This window comes from Ipomoea nil, unplaced genomic scaffold (genome assembly GCF_001879475.1).
Source record: "Ipomoea nil cultivar Tokyo-kokei standard unplaced genomic scaffold, Asagao_1.1 scaffold1769, whole genome shotgun sequence".
NCBI lineage: Eukaryota > Viridiplantae > Streptophyta > Magnoliopsida > Solanales > Convolvulaceae > Ipomoea > Ipomoea nil.
In genome coordinates, this window is record NW_017618197.1 from 884,917 (window position 1) to 909,057 (window position 24,141).

A 24,141-nucleotide genomic window follows, 5' to 3' on the forward strand; every position below is an offset into this window, starting at 1 on the left:
TTGATTTCTCTAATATGAATGTCCCTTTAGATATGGTGAACTGGTGAAGTATCATATATAAAAGAATATAATTGAACGAAAAGGTGACTAAGGAGAATGATTGAGTAGATGCCTTAGTCCCATATGAAAGGATGCGTCTCTATCAAAAAATTACAAAAAAAAAAAAAAAAAAAAAAAAAAAGGCTAGACATGCAATGTACGTCTTTCTTAATTGTTGTGTCTTTTAAAAGTTTAGGAACTTGAATAATGATTTCTTCATTTTGCCCATACCACTCTACCATTCTTGATCGAGAATAACTCAACCTCGAGTTGCCATGGGGTATAGTGGAGTGAGAGTTTTTTGCACTTTTGGTCTCACGACTATAGTGGCACTAGCAGAATTGATCCACGACTTTTGAACCTTGCAATTTTAGTCCACGACTATTGATTTTTTTGCAAAAATAGTCCTTCCGGCCATTTTTTTGTCAAAATTCCACCGGAATTTTTTTTTTATCCATTTTTAACAGGGCTAAAATTGACATTTTACTTATCTCAAAAAATAAAAGAAAAAAATTGACATTTGACTACATACAATATTATTGGGCTACATACTACTGCCCCAGGCGACGGAGTTCCTGGAGCAGGTAAGGCTGTCAGTAAGCGGCGGAGCGGCCATGGCGTTCCCCGGGCTAGTTGGGTTATCCAGCAGCAGCATTGGAGGCGGAGCCAGCACGCCTGCGGGATCATCCGAAGACATCGGAAAAGCTTCGTTGTATAGATTTCCGGCGAGAGAAGCGGCGGAGATTCTCAAATGCAATCGCTTTTACCTTTCCGTTTTATGTATTTCCTTTATATTTTGAGATAAGTAAAATGTCAATTTTAGCCCTGCTAAAAATGGATAAAAAAAATTTCCGGTGGAATTTTGACGGAAAAGTGGCCGGAAGAACCATTTTTACAAAAAAATCAATAGTCATGGACTAAAATTGCAAGGTTCAAAAGTCGTGGATCAATTCTGCTAGTGCCACTATAGTCGTGGGACCAAAATTGCAAAAAACTCAGTGGAGTGCGATTCTGGGAATACTCATGCAAGTTAGCTAGCTACATTCAATGCATTTATACCTTGGAGATTGTCCATTCCTCTGTTAAATTTATGATAAAGTCTTCATTAAAATATGGAATATAAATTGTTAGGCAGTAATGATTTTGTTGCTTAGCTAGGTGATATATGCAAGCCCATGAGTACTGGGAATATGGTTAGTCTTGGCATCTTGATTGAAGTCATGAAGATGTATGAATATGCATGTCAATGTTTCAATCGAGAAACTATTTGAACCTTGGTTAGGCTACCACAATCAACTCAAATATATATAAAAAAAAAAAAAAGATACGACGCGAGTTGGTCCATTACATGAACATTGAAGACGCAAATATTAGGATCGATACGAGTTCATAACACTAAATTATAATAACAACTTGGATTGAAAATGTTGAGAATATTTTTAGTGTAAGATTTAGAATAAATCATAAACACAATAACACAATCTGAAGAAAAGAATTTTCGGTATTGGCGAAAGGATATTACAATATGAATTACAAATATGACTCTCTATCTCTCTCTAGGATTTTGCTATGCTAATAGGATTTCTATCTCTGATGGAATAATTTACAATGAAGAGGGGTACGTTGCCTATTTATATATAGCAAACCCAATGCCTAGAGCTTTGCAAAACATTTAATGCAACATTAAATGCAATTCTTCTCCTACAAGTACTTTTCCTTACTCAAAACCTTAGCCGAGGCATTTCTCCTTATTCAAACCTTTACCCAAGCAATTCTCCTTACTCAAACCTCTACCCAAACTGATACACCACATGAGCTATAGTATTAGTATTATTATTATTATCATTATAATAATAATAATAATAATAATAATAATAATAATAATTATTATTATTATTAGTGGTGGTGGTTTAGTTTATAGTGGAATAATGGGTAGTTATAAGTAGTGGGATACAGGGGTAGTGGATAGTTTCTATGATGCTGTATATATATATAGCTATATGTGTATTTGGAGAATATGAATGAAGAATATATTTATGAATGTCTGGGGACATTTTGGGAGTTCGACTATCACTCGAAGTATAGTCATTGGGAGTTTGGCTGTCACTCGAAGCACAGCCATGGAGTTTGGCTCTTGACTCGAAGAAGAGCAACCCATACAACCTGAGGGTTGTATCAATTGAAATGATACAACCACATGAGCTACAGTATTAGTATTATTATTATTATCATTATTATAATTATTATTATTATTATTATTATTATTATTATTATTATTAGTGGTGGTGGTTTAGTTTATAGTGGAATAATGGGTAGTTATAAGTAGTGGGATACAGGGGTAGTGGATAGTTTCTATGATGCTGTATATATATATATAGCTATATGTGTATTTGTAGAATATGAATGAAGAATATATTTATGAATGTCTGGGGACATTTTGGGAGTTCGACTATCACTCGAAGTATAGTCATTGGGAGTTTGGCTGTCACTCGAAGCACAGCCATGGAATTTGGCTCTTGACTCGAAGAAGAGCAACCCATACAATCTCAGGGTTGTATCAATTGGTGCTCTCGTTGAGAGTATAAAAACTGGAAAAATTATTTCCAGGCTTGATCGAAAAAAAGAAAAAAAAAGAAGAAGAAGAACAAGAACAAGAACAAGAAGATAAACAGAATAACAGACATGAGCAACATTACTCCTCGTGGTGTAGCCACATCCGTTGATGCCGCCGCGGCAAGATCGGAAGGGGCTTGAGAGCTTACGGAACCATCCATCTGCATGCGGAGCTTCATGCACATGGAAACTGTAGAAACAATTCACTGTGGACGATCACCTTGAGGACAAGGTGATTTTGATGGGCGGGAAAATGATACAACCACATGAGCTACAGTATTAGTATTATTATTATTATCATTATTATAATTAATATTATTATTATTATTATTATTATTATTATTATTATTATTATTATTATTATTATTATTAGTGGTGGTGGTTTAGTTTATAGTGGAATAATGGGTAGTTATAAGTAGTGGGATACAGGGGTAGTGGATAGTTTCTATGATGCTGTATATATATATATAGCTATATGTGTATTTGGAGAATATGAATGAAGAATATATTTATGAATGTCTGGAGACATTTTGGGAGTTAGACTATCGCTCGAAGTATAGTCAATGGAGTTCGGCTGTCACTCGAAGCACAGCCATGGAGTTTGGCTCTTGACTCAAAGAAGAGCAACCCATACAACCTCAGGGTTGTATCACAAACAATTCCCTTTACTCAAGCCTTTGCTCCTCCAAACCTGATACGAATCTGGTTGGCCTGATCTTCTCTTCACATTCCAATTAAAAATAATATTTTAGAAAGGTTTATTAGGCTAGGTGAAATCTGACTTGAATCCTCCAAACCTGATACGAATCTGGTTGGCCCGATCTTCTCTTCACATTCGAATTAAAAATAATATTTTCGAAAGGTTTATTAGGCTAGGTGGAATTTGACTTGAAGGTTTAATAATTTAGGTTGGGTAAGGGTTGTTTTTGTGGTTTTTGAATTGATTCTCGCCCCACGCCCGGTTATAGAGCGATATGAGAATGATTTGACGCCACAAGTGGAGTTTTACACTTGATAAGTCAGGAATGCCATGAATCACTCATGACCGAACTCATCCCGAGTTCTAGAAAACTATCTCAGTTTTCATTCTCAAAAATTCATCACGAATCTATTTTATTCATAACTTGTCTCCCTATTTATAGTCGTAGAGTTTTAGTAATTTAGGACTATAATCCTCAAAATAACTAAAATCTCAACAAACTACATATAGATAAATACAAAATTAATCTTAAGATAAATAAAAATAATAAAATAAGCATAACAAACTATATCTAGAATAGTTATCCTAATTAATTTAATTACTAATTAAATAATAAAACTAATTATAAAATAATCCAACAGTAAATTATTGCTTCATATGGTCGCAACAAAACCTTAGCCTAAACCTTAGCTCCTACATTTGACTTTATTGTCTACAGCTAATGCTCTCAAAGATAAGGCTTCTCTTGGTTCTATTGTTAATTAAATTTCTATTAGTGCAATCTTTGTGGAGCCTAGTGGTTAGGAATGTTTTTGTATTAGATTTTGATGATTTTAACATGTAGTGTATATTAAGAAGTTAGACTTCCCAAATTATATGTAGTTTTTTGTTATTTATATAGGCTAAATACGACTTATTTAAGTCGGTGATGCTGGGTAGGGAAATTGTTGGGCGGAAGTCCGTGAAGGACCAAGTCCAGCACCCTGCTTTTTGAAAATGTGGCGGTATATAAAGAAATAATGTCGAACTTTCACTTTGAATTATAATTTTTGGCGTAGTGGTAAGCCATTGATCCTAACAATAAGTGGTACAAACTGGATTGTGTGTGAGGATGAAAAGATTCAGAATTTGAGAGACCTGGCGGGTGGAGAATATCCACCACCCGCCAGTAAGGCGAAAGCAAGATATGTGAGAACCAAAGAACAAGAGAATAGATTATATTGAAAGAATACAATAGATTGTCTCTCTCTCTGTCTCTTCTATACTTCTATGGACCTCTATATATACTAAACTAGATACTAAATTAGTCTAGGAAACTACTAATTAATAAGAATAGGAAAGGAAGAGAATAGGAAAGTAAGACAACTTTCCTAATATTCAACACTTGTGATTTCTTTCCTTAACATGTGATTTCTGTGATTTCTTTCCTTAACACCCCCCCTCAAGTTGGAGCATGTAACAGATAAATGCCCAACAGGGGAATAAGAGACTTTTGATTGACGTTGTTGCTAGCGTCCCTCTTGTCAGCGTCGACGACCTCCGTGTCTAAATCTCTAAGACTGCCTAATCTATAGAGATTCCAAATATTATATTTATATTCCATAACATTACAAATATATCACATGAGCCATAGGACTTCACATCTAGAGTCATAACCTTCGAGATCAACACCCATGTCTCGAACCACTTGATCAATCTTCAAACCACGTTGTGCCAAATCAGTCCACCGTTCAATCTGTTGCACTAACTAAGCTTCTACGAAGCCAAAAACAGGCCAAACACCACAGCGCACCTGCCACTCACACCCCACATCGTTATCAACACTGCCTAACACCACAGTGCTCCTGCCTCTCGCACCACAAACCATCATTAGCGCTGCCCAACACAGTGTTTTCCTGTTTTCCTGGTGCACACAATTGGTTCATCCCGAACCAATTCTTCTTCAACCATCAGCCTCCAATAACAGGCGTGGCATATGCCAGGTCCGCATCCCTCCTAGCATTCGTGCTGCCCATCACTGTAGCACCCTGACAATTGGTTCATCCCGAACCAATTCTTCTTCAACCATCAGCCGCCCATAACTGCCGTGGCATATGCCAGGTCCGCATCCCTCCTAGCATCCATGCTGCCCATCACTGCAGCACCCTGACAATTGGTTCATCCCGAACCAATTCTTCTTCAACCATCAGCCTCCCATAACTGCCGTGGCATATGCTAGGTCCGCATCCCTCCTAGCATCCGTGCTGCCCATCACTGCAGCACCCTGGACTGATTGACATTGAACAAGCTACAATGACTCAACTTATACCAAAATATGAGACTAATCCTATGGACCCACAATAATTAACCAAACAACACAATCCACAAGATATAATAAACCAAAAGCTCTGATACCATGAAAAGAATCAGAATTTGAGAGACCTGGCGGGTGGAGAATATCCACCACCCGCCAGTAAGGCGGAAGCAAGATATGTGAGAACCAAAGAACAAGAGAATAGATTATATTGAAAGAATACAATAGATTGTCTCTCTCTCTCTCTCTCTGTCTCTTCTATACTTCTATGGACCAAGGAAGAGAATAGGAAAGTAAGACAACTTTCCTAATATTCAACACTTGTGATTTCTTTCCTTAACATGTGATTTCTGTGATTTCTTTCATTAACATTCGTGGTCATCATCTTTGCCGCATGATTTGATTCTGTATCTGTTTGCTGCATTTATTTACGTTTGTTGAGCTCTCTATACTGACTCTTACATTTGTTGTTTTTTTTAGTGTGGTCCAGGTCTTTATCTGTTCGTTTAACCGTCCAGGTCCACCCGGTTCGCTCCGAGAGACACAGAAGCTGGTTCAAAGGGAATTGTCACTTGTGAGAATCAAACCCGGGTTATCTCGAAATTCTTCCCCACAAAGAGAACTCATTTACCACTTGAGGTACCATGTTGGGTTACATTTGTTGTTAGTTAGTATGATATGTAACTTGTAATGAATCAGAGGCAACCTCGAGTTGCCATGGGGTATAGTAGTGGAGTGACATTCGGGGAAAACTCATGCAAGTTGGCTAGCTACATTCAATGCATATATACCTTGGAGATTGTCCATTCCTCCGTTAAATTTATGATATTTGGTATTCTTAGCTTCATTGACATATGGAATATAAATTGTTAGACAGTAAGAGCATAATAATAACAACAATATATGTTTTCAAAAAAAAAAAAATAATAACAATATATTGTGTAGAAGGACATTAATGTCTTTTAAATATATATTCCATTTCTATTCCTTTAACCAAGCAAACGCTTGGAATACAATTCCTAAAGTCTATTTTTTTAGCGAACCAAACAATAGAGTACAATTTTTATTCTATTCCTTATATATTTCATTCTCTATGGAATAATATTCATATTCCCTCCAAATTCATTCCGGAACCAAACGTGCCATAAATGGTGCATTAAGCACCAAACGGTGATTTGTTTTAATAAGCACCGAATAGTGCTAATTCACCAAGTACTACCCAAAAGTAAATTTAACAATCATCTTTTGATTTCTCTTAAATAGGTTTCGTTTGAGAATCAATTTCTCATTCACCTATTATCCATTTTGAGCATACAATATATCAATTTATTTGTCTCATTACGAAAAACTCAAATCCACATTGACCCAACCCAAATCAGAAGTAGACCCCACATATATTTGTATCACATAATAGTCACTCAAAATTGTCATTTTAGCTAAAATTTCCAACAATTTTAAAGCCAAAAGTATAAAAGCTAGTAGCTACTAGCTTATTTTTAAACACTAGCCTAAGTAGCGTTTCAAAATAAGCTATTATTTTAAACTTTTCGTGTGATGGATCTTCTCAGATCAAGCTACCATAACATGAAGGCTCATGTTAAAGAGAAAACAGAAACTGACTTGTGTATTGAAAAGTATGGTGTGTAAAATCAGTATCAAGAATACAATGGAGAAGGTGCAACTACTCTTATAGAAAACAAGAACGGTTATAACTAACTAAGATCAGGAAAAGACAGAAAAGTCCCTAAGCTTAGTTGATCAGTAGATGTCTGCATTTGGTGAGTGCTTCATCACCCCCCTCCCCCCCCCCCCCCCCCGTAAGCAGGAGCATGAAGATCTTGCAAGCCCAGCTTAGAGTGAAAAATATCAAAGAAGGGCTTAGGCAATCCCTTAGTAAAGCCATCTACAATCTGTTTATTTGAAGGAATAGCCAGTAACTTGATTGCACCTTCTTGAACCTTTTTGTCTCACCACATGGCAGTCTATCTTAATGTGTTTAGTACGCCCATGGAAGACATGGTTCTCCCCTATAGCAATTGCAGATTTGTTGTCACAATATAGAACAATGGGACTAGTAATGTTCACCCTTAAATCCGCTAATAGATATGAAAGCCACTGGATTTCACAAGTTGTAGAAGGCAAAGCCCTGTATTCTGCTTTCAGGTGAGGACCTTGACATAGTGGCTTGCTTCTTAGTCCTCCAAGAAATGAGAAATTCCCCAAGATAAATGCAATAGCCAGTGATAGACCTTCTAGTTTCTGTGCAGGTAGCCCAGTCTGAATCAGAAAAGCCTTGTAGTTTTATAGGGGATCTTGAAAAATAGAATAAACTTTTTCCAAGAGAGCCTTTAAGAAATCTCAGCACCCTATGAGTTGCTATGTGTCTCTAGGATTGTCCACAAACTGCTCAGCTGCTGGACAACATATGATATATCAGGCCTAGTATTTGTCAGGTACAAGAGTTTGCCTACAAGTCTTCTATAAACTTCAGGGTTATTAAGCAAGTTCCCTTAACTATTGGTGAGTCTCTGTCCTGTGGTAAATGGTGTCTTAGCTGGTTTGGCTTCCAAAAAACCATTTTCCTTCAGAATTTCCGGAGTGTACTTTCTCTGACAGAGGTTAAGGCCATTGGGATTTCTAAAAGCTTCAATTCCCAGAAAATAGTTTAATTGACCAAGATCTTTGATCTTGAAGGATCTGTCTAGAAGGTGCTTCAGATCCTTCATCTGAACAGAGTTTGTTCTTGCTACAAGGATGTCATCTACATATACAAGGAGTGCAGTGAATGATGTTCCTGAGGTTTTAGTGAATAATGAGGGATCAGCAGTAGACTGGTGGAAACCATCATCTTATAGAGCCTTTGTGAGCTTAGCATTCCACTGTCTGCTAACTTGTTTTAGGCCATATAGGGACCTTAGTAACTTGCATACCTGATCAGGTCTGTCACTCTTGAAACCTGCAGGAAGCACCATGTAAACCTCCTCCTCCAAGCCTCCATGCAAGAAGGCATTATTGATGTCAAACTGCTGAATATCCCCATCCCTTAGCAATTGCCACAGCCAAGAAGGTTTTTATAGTAGTCATCATGGCCACAGGGGGAAATGTCTCAATATAATCCATCCCCAGTTGTTGAGTATATCCCTTAGCAACTAATCTTGCTTTGTACCTCTCTATTGAGCCATCTGCCCTGTGCTTCACCTTATACACCCACCTGCAGCCAATTGGTAACTTCTCTACTGGTAGGTCTGTTAGGATCCAGGTGTTATTCTAGACTAATGCTTCAATCTCAGACTGCATAGCTTTCTTCCATTCTTCATAATGCACTACTTCATGGTAAGATTGAGACTCATGTGTGGAGGTGATGGAGGATACACAGAGTTTGTGATTAGCAGATAGACTGTCAAAGGACATAAATTTATCTATGGAGTGAGGAGAGGTCCTTATATCTGGTTTATCAGTTATCATGGAATGACAGTAGTAATCATGCAGTCTGGAGGAAATGTTCTTTACTCTTGTTGACCTTCTAGTTTGTTGTTGATCAGTATGATATGGTAAATCATTGCCAAAAGCTGCATCATGTGGCTACTCAGCTAAAACTGATAGACCGTCATAAAGAAACAGTATCACTGGTTATGTCATTGCTCAATTCATCATTATGCACAATGTTCTCAACATTGTCATTTTCATTCACAACCTCCATTCTGGTCATTCCCTAGCCTGGGATCAACAGGACTGTTTGTGCATTCTAAGAGAATGGATTCTGCTTCAATAGAAATAGGGACCAAGGGCAATGGAGGATTAAACATCTCAGTTATGGTAGGCTCTAGACTGACTTCTGAATTCAGTTCTTTGAAAGGATAGACATGTTCATGGAACCTGACATCCCTAGAGACAAAAATAGCTATATCAACTAGATCATATAGAATGTAGCCCTTTACACTGGCTGGAAATCCCAAAAAAAAAAATACACTTTCTTGCCCTTAGTTGCATTTTGTTTCTCCCTTGTGAGATAATGGCACCAAAGCACAGGCAACCAAAAGATCTAAGCTGATCATAGTTCATTCTTTTACCAGAACAGCTCAAAAGGAGTCTTTCCATCAATTGCCTCAGTTGGCAGTCTATTAATGAGATATGATGCATGCATCACACAGTGGCCCCAAAATTCTGTAGGTAATCCAGACTGAAAACTCAAGGCTCTAGCTATATTCAATATGTGTTGATGTTTCCTATCTGCTACTCTATTCTGCTGGGGTGTGTATACACAAGACTTTTGATGGACAATTCTTTTTTCATTGAGAAAGGTAGTCATCATAAACTCATTTCCATTATATGTTCTAATTGTCTTGATCTTAGCAGAAAATTGTGTGCATACATAGTTGTAAAAGCTTTGGAACACAGTTTTGACTTCTGACTTGTTCCTCATTAAGTGCAGCCAAGTAAACCTACTAAAATCATCAATAATAGTTAAGAAGTAGTGTTCCCCTTTAAGGGATGCAACAGCAAAGGGACCCCATACATCCATGTGTAACAAATCAAAACATCTCTCAGCTCTAGAAGTGCTAACAGGAAAAACAGACCTTTTGTACTTGGCAAAATGGCAGGCATCACACACAAATTCAGAGTGTTTTAAAGGGGAAACAATTTTTATTCCATTCAAAGATAGAATCTTAATAACAAGATAGTGCCCTAATCTGTTATGCCCTAGTTCAACTGTCAAACCATTACATTGAATGCTAAGGAAGACTTCATCAGCATGCTGATTTTTCTTCTTGATAGGAGGGTTAGTTATCAAGTAGAGCCCCTCCCTTTCCTTAGCAAAACCATCCACTGTTCCAAGAGGGCCCTGAATAGTGCAATGATCAGCTCCCATAATGATTTTGTAACCTGATTGTTTTGTCAACTTACTGACAGACACAATATTGAAAGAAAATGATGGAATATACAACACATTTTGGAGTAGTATATTCTTATCAAGCCTGATTTGTCCTATATGTGTGACATTTGTTGTTTCTCCATTTGGCAATTTGACAAAAATTCCACAGACTTTGTGACTGATTTCAAAGTATTCCAGAGAGCATGTAATATGGTCTGTGGCACCTAAATCTATTATCCACATAGCAGGTGAATTTAAAACAGCACTGATATAAAGGTTACCTTCATTATGGTCCTCTACAGAGTCTCTGAAATCTGGCTTGATTCCAGAGGTGGTAAATGTCACAGCAGCACTAGTTGAGGCTTGATTTCCCTTGCTTTGACTCTACAAGAAAGATAACAGTCTTTGAAATTGTCTTTGATCAGTAGACAATCCTATGTCTCCAACCTGATTCACAGAGGTGTTTGGGAGCTGCTGCATGTCTTGAGTCTGCTTATTTTTGGATTTGTAGCCTGCAACCCAACCAGGTGGATAACCATGCTTTTTGTAACATCTTTCAATGGTGTGACCAAGCATGCCACAGAAGGTACATTTAGGTATGTTCTTTCCTCCATTGGTGTTGAACATCTTTTTATTATTAGAAGTTGAAACAGCCACAACAGCTTGTTCTTCTGCATTCTAGACTTGGCTATTCTGAATGGCATTAGCTTGAATGAGGTCACTGGCTTTCTGTTTAATTGCCCCTCTGATCTTCCTTTCCACATTCAGAGTCATATTGAGGACTTTTTCCATATCTAGAATGGGATCCATGACCAGAACTCCAGACTTTATGGTCTCATAATCATCATTCAATCATTCTAAAAATCTGATTATGTGATCATCTTCCCTTTCCTTTTGCATCCTTTCCATAAGAGTACAAGAGCATCTAGGCACACACTCACATAAAAGTAAAAGCCTTAAAGCATTCAGCTGTTTCCATAATGCATTACTCTTAGTGAAGTACTCATTGTTAGTAATGTTATTTATTCATTATGTTATTTCTATTGTAATAGGTTTATTATTTTAAGTAGTCTGTTTAACTTAGACTAGGCTATTAGATAGGAGCAGCTTACGTTATCTGATCCTTTTAGTATTGTAACTGTTATTCTCAGTAATTGATTTTGAAATTCCCTTCTCATTTGGGTATCAGTTCAGCTTTAGGTTAGATCCTCCAGTTTTTTCTCCTCCACCCAAAAATGTTGACCAACTCTTCTGAAAGAACTATCACCACCACTGCCCCACTGCCGGCCACCACTTCCAATCCCCTCTCCTCGGCATACCACTTTGTGTCGATTAAATTAACCTCTAGGAATTACCTCTTTTGGCATACACAACTCGTCCCGTTCCTTAAGGGTCAAGAGTTACTCGGGTACGTCGACGGCGAGATTGAATGTCCACCGCCGACCTTCGCCTCCTCCCCTCCCGACGAATCTGCATCCGGCGTGGCTACCACCGGTCAAGTCCCGAATTCGGCGTACAGGTTGTGGGTGAAGCAGGACCAATCCATCCTGTCGCTCCTCGTCTCCTCCATAGCCGACGAGGTGTTACACCTTGCGGTCGGCCGGAACACGGCAAAGGAGGTCTGGGACTCCATCACCGCCGCCTTGGGGTCTAGCACGCGCGCTCGCTGCCTCAATCTCCTTTGGTAGTTCCAGTTGCCGCGGCAAGGCAACTCCTCATCGACGGACTACATCGGCCAAGCGCAGCTCCTCATCGAAGCTTTAGCGCTCGCCGGCCGTCCACTATCGCTCGATGAGCAGAATTTGTGGGTCTTAAGAGGGCTCCGACCGGAGTTTAGATCCATGGCGGCCTCTCTTACAGTAAATGGTAAGCCGGTCTCTCTTCCCCAACTTGCTGACTTTCTACAGGCGCAGGAGTTCATCTACTCTGATGAACTGCCGACGGCGATTGGTGGCGGCACTACCGGCGGTCCTCCAACAGCGATGTATGCAGGCCGCGGCAGAAACCAGTCCAGTGATGGCTCGTCCGGTGGTCGACACGGCTCCAACAACCAGGGCCGTGGTCGTGGAAATCGGGGCGGACGAGGCCGTGGCGGACGTGGTGGCGGACAGCTCCGGTGTCAAATCTGCCGGGCGAACGGCCACTCAGCGGTCTATTGTTATAAAAGGTACACCAAGCAGCCACCCATGAACGGCACTCGGCGAATGTTGTGGTCTCCGGCGATGAGGTGGTGTCGGCCAGCGCATGGTTCCCGGATACGGGGGCGTCGGCTCATGCTACGCCGGACGCCTCCATGATGACACAATCCGTGGACTACAATGGTGGGGACGTACTTCGATTCGGTAATGGTACGGGTTTAAATATTTCGCATGTTGGGTCCACGTCTATTCCTTCTAAGTCTAAATTGTTACGTATGTCAAATGTGTTACATGTGCCAAATTTGTCGGTCCCGGTGTTATCTGTTCAAAAATTTACTAACGAAAATGATTTTTTCTTTGAATTTCATAAAAATTGTTTCGTTTTGAAGGATTCAATAACTCGGGCAATTCTACTTAAAGGACCCACTTCTGGCGGTTTGTATAAGCTCCCGCTACCGTAGTCTCATTTTGCTTTCATTACTTCCCGTACCACTCCCGTGATGTGGCATCGCAGATTGGGCCATCCTCACAGTCAAGTTCTGAATAAAGTGTTGCAATTCTGTCCGGTTGATCGAAATAAGTCCAAGTCCACGAGTTCGTGCACCGCATGTCATCTCGGGAAAGCCTCCCATTTTCCTTTAGATAGGGTGTTAAAATCTAGTGAAAATGTACTGGACTTGTTGTATACAGACATCTGGGGTCCGGCTCCGTTCCTTTCTAGTAGTGGTTTTCGATATTTTCTTTTATTCGTAGATGATTGTACTCGTTTCTGCTGATTTTATCCCTTACGGGTGAAATCAGATATTTATAAAGCTTTTGAGTTGTTTCGGGTCGCGGTAGAACGCCAATTTGAGCGTTCTATCAAATCAATCCAGTCCGACCTGGGGGGTGAATATCAAGAACTACATAAAATATTCCAAACTCTTGGCATTAACTACAGAAAATCCTGCGCCTACACCCATGAACAAAACGGCAGGGTTGAGCATCAGAACGTGCACATAATCGAAACCAGCCTCGCTCTCCTTGCCGAAGGCTCAGTACCCCTTGAATATTGGGATTATGCCTTCGAAACAGCTACAACCCTTATAAACTACCTGCCTTCTTCAGCATTACAGTTTCAAAGTCCATATTACCGCCTGTATAAAACACCTCCACCTTACAATTTCTTTCGAGTCTTCAGGTGTCAGTGTTACCCATATCTGCTCCCTTACAATAGGCACAAGATAGAGTATCGCTCAACCCCGTATGTCTTCCTAGGTTACCCACCGTCTTATAGGGGTTATAGATGTCTGGACTTAACAAGTGGAAAAATTTATATTTGTCGCCATGTCCGATTTGACGAGTCTATTTTCCCTTTTTCAGACTCAACAATGCAGGACAAACCACAACAGACTGGTCAGTCTATGCCTTGGGCATCCAGGTCAGTTGTGACACATCCGGGCCTGCCTCTCGTACCTGTTCCGCCCTCGCCGGGGCCCACTCTGCAACTTTAAGAACCCGCACCGCTGGCCATTGAGGGTCTCACACAGACCGTAAGGGCTAAGAAACGAGGTCCACGCAAGCCAGTGCCTCAAGACCATGGGCATGTGATGCGCCTACATCACATGACTCAGGGCACAAATGAGCAATTTCAGGCCTTAACTGCCGATACTGACTCGACATGTTACTCGCAAGTTGTGGGCCTCCACCAGTGGCGCGACGCCATGGACCAAGAGTTCAATGCATTGCTGCATAACAGCACTTGGTAGCTAATACCGCCCCAACCTACAATGAATGTGAGTGGGTGCAAATGGGTATACCGCACCAAACACACTGCAGATGGGTCAGTTGAGCGCTACAAAGCATGGCTTGTGGAGAAAGGTTTCAACCAAGTCGCCGAGGAAGATTTCTTTGACACCTTCAGCCCGATCGTCAAGCCGACCACGGTCTGACTCCTTTTCTCTCTTGTTGTGTCCAAAGACTGGGCACTAGGGCAGTTAGACGTACACAACGCCTTTTTAAACGGCCATCTCACTGAAACTGTGTACATGAAATAGCTACCAGGGTATGAGGACCCAGCCCATCCTGACTATGTGTGTCATCTTCAGCGTTCTCTGTATGGTCTCAAACAGGCCCCTCGGGCTTGGTTCAAGAGACTACAAGATTTCTTGGTTTCTGCAGGTTTTCTACCATCCAAAACTAACGTCTCTCTATTCCACTACACAATGGGAACATCTCGGGTCTTCTTCCTTGTCCACGTCGATGACATTATTATGATGGGCAATGATTATGCGCTTCTTGACGTCATGCTCAAACGTCTTTCTGTAGCATTCAAGATTCGGTACCTCGGGACGCCAAGTTTCTTTCTTGGTATAGAAACACTACGGGAATACGGTGGCCTACTCCTATCGCAGAGACGGTACATGGGTGACATTCTCAACCGGGCTGGGATGATAGATTGCAAGCCTCTTACAACCCCAGCTGCTGTGTCCCAGGTCGTAAGTCCGTCATCACAACCACATGAAAACCCAACTCAGTATCACCGTATCGTTGGGGCCATGCAGTACCTGACTATCACACGTCCTGACCTGTCAAACGCTATCAACCATCTCTGTCAGTTCATGCACTCGCCCACGGATGAGCATTGGGTTATTGTCAAGCGGGTCCTGCGGTATACTAAAGGGACTTTGGACTATGGGTTGCGTATCTCCTTTTCTGCGTCCACGGCTATTCATGCCTTCTCGGATTTCGTCTGGGCTGGTTGCCTGGTAGACAGGAAGAGCACTAGTGGGTATGCTGTTTTCTTAGGCGACAACCTCATCTCTTAGCTCTCACGGAAGCAACGCACCATGGCTCGTTCTTCCACTGAAGCTGAATACAAAGCCTTAGCCAATGTCGCAGCTGAGGTCACTTGGGTTGTGTCCCTGCTCCGTGAACTTGGGTTACACTCCGAACAATCGTCTACTTTATGGTGTGACAATTTGGGTGCTACATATCTCTACGCCAACCCCGTCTTCCACGCCAGGACGAAGCATGTTGAGATCGACTGCCACTTTGTACGGGACAAAGTCGCCTCCGGGGAGTTTATTGTCAACTTTGTATCCACTAAAGATCAACTGGCAGATATCCTCACCAAACCGCTACCAGGCCCGCGCTTTGCTGCTCTCCAAGGCAAGCTCAATGTAGTCTCACACCCACCTGGAGCTTGAGGGGGTGTGTTAGTAATATTATTTATTCATTATGTTATTTCTATTGTAATAGGTTTATTATTTTATGTAGTGCTAGTCTGTTTGACTTAGACTAGGCTATTAGATAGGAGCAGGTTACGTTATCTGATCCTTTTAGTATTGTAACTGTTATTCTCAGTAATTGATTTTGAAATTCTCTTCTCATCCTCATTAACAGACATATTGCCTTGAACATTTTTTAAATTACATTCTGTATTTCTGATATCTTATGAGGATCGGACTGTGAATACGTTTTGCTGAGAGCATTCCAGATTTCTGAGGCTTTGTTGAAATACATAACACTCCCTACGATGGTATGGCTGACAGATCTCAAAATCCATGAACATACGATGCGGTTATACCTTCTCCATTCTGCATATTTCGGATCAGCCTTAGTTGGGCTTGGAATGACTCCATTAACAAATTCGAACTTGTTTTTGACCTCCAACACTATCCTCATTGCTCTGCTCCAAGAGGCATAGTTGATTTTAGTCAATAATGGTGAAATGAGAATCAAGTTAGGATTCTCTATAACGTGCAGGTAGAAAGGATTGTCGAACTCATCAGTGCGCTGGTTCATCGAACTCTGATTCGATGAAGCTGCTGCATGCTCGACTCAATCTCCATTTCCGGTTGTGTTTTCGGCCATGGCGATAGCGGCGTAGCTTCTATGAAGCTCTGATACCATGATGGATCTTCTCAGATCAAGCTACGAGAACATGAAGGCTCATGTTGAAGAGAAAACAGAAACTGACTTGTGTATTGAAAAGTATGGTGTGTAAAATCAGTATCAAGAATACAATGGAGAAGGAGTAGCTACTCTTATAGAAAACAAGAACGGTTATAACTAACTAAGATTAGGAAAAGACAGAAAAGTCCCTAAGCTTAGTTGATCAGTAGTTGTCTGCATTTGGTGAGTATTCGCTGCATTTGGTGAGTGCTTCATCATCGTGTTTTACCAAACAGGGGTTATTGTTTATTTGTAATTTAAAATAAGCTATAAGTTAAACTATACCAAACATAGTCTGAGTAGATTGGTTAATCCCATGAAAGGATGCGTCTTTATTAAAAAATGACAAGAAAACATGACTAGACATGCATTGTACATCTTTCTTAAATGGTGAGGCTTTTAGAAGTTTAGGAAATTGAATATTGATTTTGTTTAACACTATAATATTATTTATATATCACAAGATGAAAATAATCTAACTGAATCTCAATTTCACTTTTTTTCATTTTGCCCATATCATTCTACCAATCTTGTGAAGAACTCAACCTCGAGTTGCAATGGGGTATGTATAGTGTAGTGACATTCGGGGAATACTCATGCACATATATTTTGATCCCACTATACTTGTAGATTTTCTAACCACACCTACAACTCAATTTATTGTTTTGGAAAATTAAAAACAAACATAGAATTGTGTTAGTGCGACCAAACACAGTTGCACACACCACCCAGTACGGTCGCACCCGCGGCAAAAAGGATCTCACATAAGAAACAGTTACACACAACATTTTGCACATGCCTAATGGTACACGCCGACGCATCACAATTAAAAAAAAAAAATTGAGCGTGACTTACAGGCGAGGTCTTCATCCATGGGTGCACTCTAGCCGATAGCAGTAGCAGACTCTTCTATGTACCGCTAGTGTTTTAAAAAAAAAAAAAAAAAAAAAAAAACTTAAAATTAAAAATCTAGAATTTATTCTACTATGGATATGATCCGTTTAAATTAAGAAAATATTCTATTTCATTTATAACCAAATTCAAATAACAAAATGAAATTACAATGCCACCCTTATATATGTATTAATTATATCCTTATATAAATCAGATTTTTAATTCAATCTCAACCATTAATTTCAAAGGTGGTCTCATAGGATCCAACCCATATAATATAATAATAATAATATTTGTTTATTCATTTAAGACTGTATGGTCTAGATTTCCATTTTATATACATATATTATGCATCAATGGTTGTATTGTATACACAAATTAAGCTTCTTATTCTAACTACTGTTATTATTAGTATTATTATTTTGGTTATTATTATTATTATTATTATTATTTTTCTTAGTATTATTATAAGTATTACTTGTTGCATAGTGTACACAGGCACTTATGGAAAGCAGCAGCATGCACGCTTTGAAGAAAAGTGATTACAGTGGGTATTTTTGATACGTCCAATAATTTCATGGAATTCAGTGTGCGCACGACTACTAATACACATATGGCCAGACAGTACCGAAGGACACGAAAATATTTGAAAGTGCTAGTGTTATACTACAAATTGTTTATGCCACCGAGGGTGTGGTCTCCTTCTCAGGTTGAAGCTTTGCATTTTGCTATTGCATGGCACATCATGCATAATGAGGTGGCTTCTGATGCAATTACTCCTACTCATGTTCTATCGGTTAGTACCTCTAATATCTCTGAAGGCTTGTTGAAGTTTTATGTGGATGCGGTGTTATATCCTAAATTTGAAGAAGCTTACTTTGGTATTGTAATCAGAGATATGGGGATGGTGTTTATGTGGCAGCAAAAGATGGATCGTTTCGTTGTTTAAATAATGTGCATCTTGCAAAAGCCATGTCGGTGAATGAAGCTTTGTCTTGGGCCAAGGATAAAGGATGTACGCGGATTATGGTGCTTTCTGATTGTCAGACGTTGTGCAATCTTTTTAATGGATCATCAGTGAATTTATCATATGCCGGCTATGTTATTAATGAATGCAATGATTTTCGAAGACACTTCGAAGTAATGTCAGTTAGTTTCATTTCTAGATCAGTGAATAAGTTTGCCCATGTTCTTGCTAGGGTTGCTCGTTCTCAAACTGGTTCCTCTATTTGATTTTTTTCTATTCCTACTTGTATTGAGCATTTGATTTAATAAAATTCTAGCTTCCTTTTCAGAAATAACGCTATCATTATTAAATCATCATAATCCTTCCAACATCTTCCCCTTTCAACAACAAATCTCATCATTTAATACCATAATAATAATTACTTCAGAAATAAATGTACAATAATTCCATTACAATTAATCAATCATTATAGTCCATAATTATTACTCCATCCGTCCCATTTTACCTGTCTTACTTTCCTTTTTAGTTTGTCCCAAAATGTTGTCATCTTTCCAAAATTGAACATCACCATCATTCTACTTTTTCCAATTTACCCTTATGACTTTTGCTTTGTTTCCAAAAGTGAAAAAAGTGAGGCATAATTGGAAAACACAAAGCATTTACTTTAATTCCTTAAAAAGCGTGCAAAAAGCAAATGAGACAACCGATTCGGGACGACGGGAGTATTAACATTCATAATCCATAATTAGTCCATGATATCATTATCAACCAATCATCATAAGTATCCATTTTTGGGTATACCCAGAGTTTCTACCATCGAAAATTGTGACTAATCCCCTCGCTAAATTGTAGGCACCTCTTTTGAGTGAGATAGCTGACCTGGAGATTTAAGGCTGCTCCATTCCCAAAGTCAATGATCGAACCCTTGACTTTTGGTTAAGGATGATCATTAAATCATAAGTATCATTAATCTTAACCACATCCATAATGAATCCATATTACCCATAAATCCCATAATCATCATCATCATCAATAATAAGTCATCATCATTAAATCTTAATACCATCATTAGCTCTTATTCCCTTAATCATAATCAAGCTTTGTCATTAGCCAATCATTAACCATAATCATAGCATTATCATGTAACTTCATTATCCCCAATTATAACTTCATCATCATCATTAAATAATAATATCATAGCATAATCACCATCATTAATAACCAATCAACACCATAATAATCATCATTAAACCATCATTAATCCATAATCTCTTCATCATCAAACCATAACCATCATCAATAATCTTCAACATGTATTAACACCAGTCGTTATATCGTGCACCGCGATACATAATCGATTATTATAATAAATAATTTTTTTTGGAATAAATGGAAGGGGGAAACCCATGATATTACAAGAAGGAACTGTCAACTTGACGCCAAATGGGTACACCAAATCTATCCTCTTCAATTATATGGGCGAGCTCCTCTGTGGCTGTGTTTATGATTCTTAAGCCTGTTGTAGCTCTAGATGATTTGGCCAAATGATCAGCAGCAATGTTCTGCTCTCTTGGTCCATGCGCAACTACCCAGTTCGTGATGTTTTTGAGTTCATGTTTGCATGCATGGATGATATTGTTTGCATCCGCGTCAACTATCCCATCCTGGTTAATGGCCTTCATAATACTCATGGAGTCACTCTCAAACCAAACCTATTTTAGACTGAGGGATGAAGCTAACTGTATACCTTTCAGCAGTGCCCAGGCTTCAGCAACGTCGATCAAACCAGCCCCAACTGTATAGGTGAACCCTTTGATCCAGCTACCTTGATCGTCCCTGATTAGACCTCCACACCCAGCCTGTTTGGTGGTGGGATTGTAACATCCATCTATGTTTATCTTGACCCACCCATGTGGGGGTTTAGTCCACCTAATGAGCCTCCAGCTATGCGCAGAAGCCCTTGAACTCACCAGGCTGGTTTTATTGAATGCCTCATTAATCTCTTTGACTTGCCTTTGAATCCAATAGATTTTTTTAAGTGGCACTCAAATCCTTGCCATTGAATACTCTGTCATTCCTCCATTTCCATAGCCACCAAAGGGTGACGGCAAAAATGATTTTGTTATTGTGCCTGCGCCTATTACAGCTCCAACCCTCCAGTCCTGCGTCAAGCCACTCAAGAAAGGCATACCTTGTGTACTGTTAGCCATGTTAGGCAAGAGTGCAGTCCAGACTTGCCTAGCTTTGGGGCAAGCTCTTAAGATATGCTCTGTTAATTCTACCACATTACTACACAAGTCACACTTGTTGCTATCGGTAAATCCTCTTTTAGCTCTGTTCTCATTTGACATGATCCTGTTGTGTCTGGCAAGCCATAAGAAGATCTGAATTTTGCTCGGGACCTTCAGCTTCCAAATATTACTCCAATGGCGTTCTTCAAGAGAGGACTGTGGGTTGGTCAATAGTGCATATGTTGAAGACACAGAAAACTCCCCAGAAGCACTAGGGCCCCAACCACTCATATCTTCTAACTCTTCATTCTCTATTAAAATGAAGGCTGCTAATTTCTGTAGGACTTGGTGTGGTAGCAGATCCGTTATTTCTTCCCACTTCCAACCTATAGAGGTATCCCAATAATCTGCCACCTGGGCATACAATGTTGGTAAGGGTAGGCTTACTGTTAAATACTCAAGCAGGGGCTGATGGTCAATCCAAGGATCAACCCAGAAAAGGGTGCTTCTGACATTCCTTACGATTTTCTTGTGACCTTTCACGAGTGTTGGTATTGCTCTAAGAATTCCCTTCCAAGCATTAGACATAAGAGTTTTCGGTTGTCACGTGTTGGGGTCAAGACTCTGCACACTATACTTGGCCTTCAAAGTCTGTGCCTAAAGCCCCTCTTCGCCCATTTGGATCCTCCACCCAAGCTTGACCATGAATGCCACATTCATGCTGTCTAATCTCCTTATTCCTAGGCCTCCAGCCCCAGTGTCTTTTGTAACTGTCTCCCAGGCCACAAGATTGCACTTTCTTTCCCCGGCAACCCCTCTCCACAAAAAATTTCGAATTAGCTTTTTAATATTCCTGAGCACCCCTAGTGGTATTGCCGTAGACTGCATAGCGTAGATGGGAACCGCAGAGAGGACTGGTTGGGCGAGAATTCTCCTACCTGCCATGGAGAGAGTATTCATCTTCCATCCTGCCAGCCTGCCTTGAACTCTATCAATAAGGCCCTGGAATGAGTCCTTTTTTAATCTACCATGTTGAGAAGGTACCCCCAAGTATTTTCCCAGATTCTCAGTGGTTGTAATGTTAAGTAGTTCTGTAATTGCACTTACATTTTGCTTTGGATTCATAACAGTTTGTGATGGCAATTTACCTTGAGACTCCAATCTACTCACGGTAGATGCTAGTTGGCTCACCTGACTTTCCAAATGTTGAATACTTGTTCTTGTTTCTTGCTGAAATTGTTGTGTGTTAGTAGCAAGTGACTTAACAATATCTTCCAATGACGTACCTGAATTAGAAGATGGTTGTTGTGAGGATGAAGGTTGTTGTTGTGGAACATGCTGATATTGTTGAAATTGTGGGCGTGCTTTATAGCTAAAATTAGGATGATCCCTCCATCCTAGGTTGTATGTATTTGAGTAGGGATCATAATTTCTTTGTGGTTGTCCCGGAAATCCTCCAACTGCATCGACATCCTCACAAGAGTTGTATTGAAGCGTCGGGCACATGTCAGTTGGATGGCCAGTAACAGCACAAATTCCACAAGCTTTTACTTGTTGCACATTTCTTACAACTAACTGTTGCACAAGAGTAGTTAATTGAGATAATTTATTGTCAAGGGAAGAAATATTTACCTCATTCACTCTTCTTGGAGATGCGTCTTGTCTACATCCAAATTGTTGTGAATTAGCAGCCATGATGGATATCAAATCTCTAGCTTCACGAGGAGTTTTGTTTACTATAGCACCTCCACTAGCTGCATCCATCATATTTCTCTCCATGGGCAGCAATGCTTCATAGAAATATTGAATAAGGAGTTGTTCAGAAACTCCATGTTGGGGGAAACTTGCACACAGTTGCTTGAAGTGTTCCCAGTATTCGTAGAGGGTTTCTACGTCTCTTTGCTTAATGCCACATATTTCTCTTCTAATGCTAGCTGCTCGTGATGCTAGAAAAAACTTTTCAAGAAATAGTCTTACCATATCCGCCCATGTGGTTATTGTGCTAGGAGGGAGGTAAAATAACCAATCCTTTGCTTTCTCGGTTAATGAAAATGGGAAGGCACGCAGTTTGATTTGATCTTCTGTCACTCCTTGTGGTTTGAAGCTCGAACACACCACGTGGAACTCCTTTAGGTGCTTATGTGGATCTTCATTTTCAAGTCCACGAAAAGTCGGAAGTAATTGAATCAAACCTGACCTTAATTCAAAACCAACCTCTAATGCAGGATGTTGAATACGAAGCGGTTGTTGATTAACATTTGGTGCAGAAAGCTCCCGCAAGGTCCTTTGTTCTTCGGCCATTGCTTGCCTTACTTCAGAATTGCAACAAGAGGCAGTTGATTCAGTTGTGGTATTTGATTGAAGGGATGTTGATGACAGGGCTTGATTTTTGCGCAATTTAGTTTCTTTTCTCAACCTTTTAACAGTCTTCTCGATCTCAGGATCGTATTGCAATTGACCTGTACGAAAAGAACGTGGCATAAAAATAATCTATTTGACACCAATCCCCGGCAACGGCGCCAAAAATTTGGTGGGTGTCGAATCCAACAAATAATAAATTACTTACTCTTATTAATTGCAGTAGTGATTAGTAAGGTCGTACCCACAGAGATTGGTTCGATTAAATTTTATACCAAAAGACTTAACAAAGAATGAGACGAGAATTGAAAATTAAATAGCGACAATAAAAATGCAAACGATACCAAATATCAAATATCAAATAATCAATAGCAACTAGTATCCAACTCAAGGAATAATATCAATTCAATACTAACAAGACAGATCATTGATTTCTAAGAAATAATTACTCTACTCTTGACCAAATTGGTTATGGTTATTAACAAGCTCTAATAACCTATCTTTCCTTACTTTGTCGATAATCAAAACAAGCTCTTTGATTACTTCCCTAGTTAATAAACAATCCTAAACAGGCTCTTAGGATTTAATTTACTAACAGCATTAAAAGAATTAGAAAGATTACCAATTCTAGCCAACAAACTCAAAAGCATGGTTCATTTAAGCTAGACTATATATCTTCATAACATAAGATTGAAAATCTAATTTATAATCAACTATGTTATTTGCTACTAGCTTTAGAACACTTAAACAATTATAGATTCAAAGTTCTAATTAGCAATATAATTCCTTGACAATTGAACAATGGGCCCTCTTGCAACAATTAATCAAGCAATAATTAAAACTCATATAACAGGAGATATATAAATAATAAAGTGCAGAGAATAAAATTAAGCTAAATAAATCTCACTGGTCTTGTAGAATCAAACTTCAATAATCCTTGAATTGGAAAATTAAAACTCAGCAGTACATTGCAGGGAGTGTTTACAGAGTAAATAAAATTATCCTATATAAATTGACCATCTCTACTGAAAAGTTCAGCCATATTTATACTAGTTCAGGCTCCCAAAAACATCCCTAACTTCCCTAACATCCACAAATT

At 39.4% G+C, this 24,141-nt stretch overlaps 1 protein-coding gene across 1 annotated transcript; it reads left to right on the forward strand.

Moving 5' to 3' along the window:
* The first annotated feature begins 14,425 nt into the window (after positions 1–14,425).
* LOC109192146 (uncharacterized mitochondrial protein AtMg00810-like) lies at positions 14,426–15,463 on the forward strand. The gene is made up of 2 exons (XM_019342735.1): positions 14,426–14,581; positions 14,693–15,463. Exons 1-2 carry the CDS (start codon positions 14,426–14,428, stop codon positions 15,461–15,463), a joined length of 927 nt encoding a protein of 308 aa, XP_019198280.1.
* Positions 15,464–24,141: the final 8,678 nt, after the last annotated feature.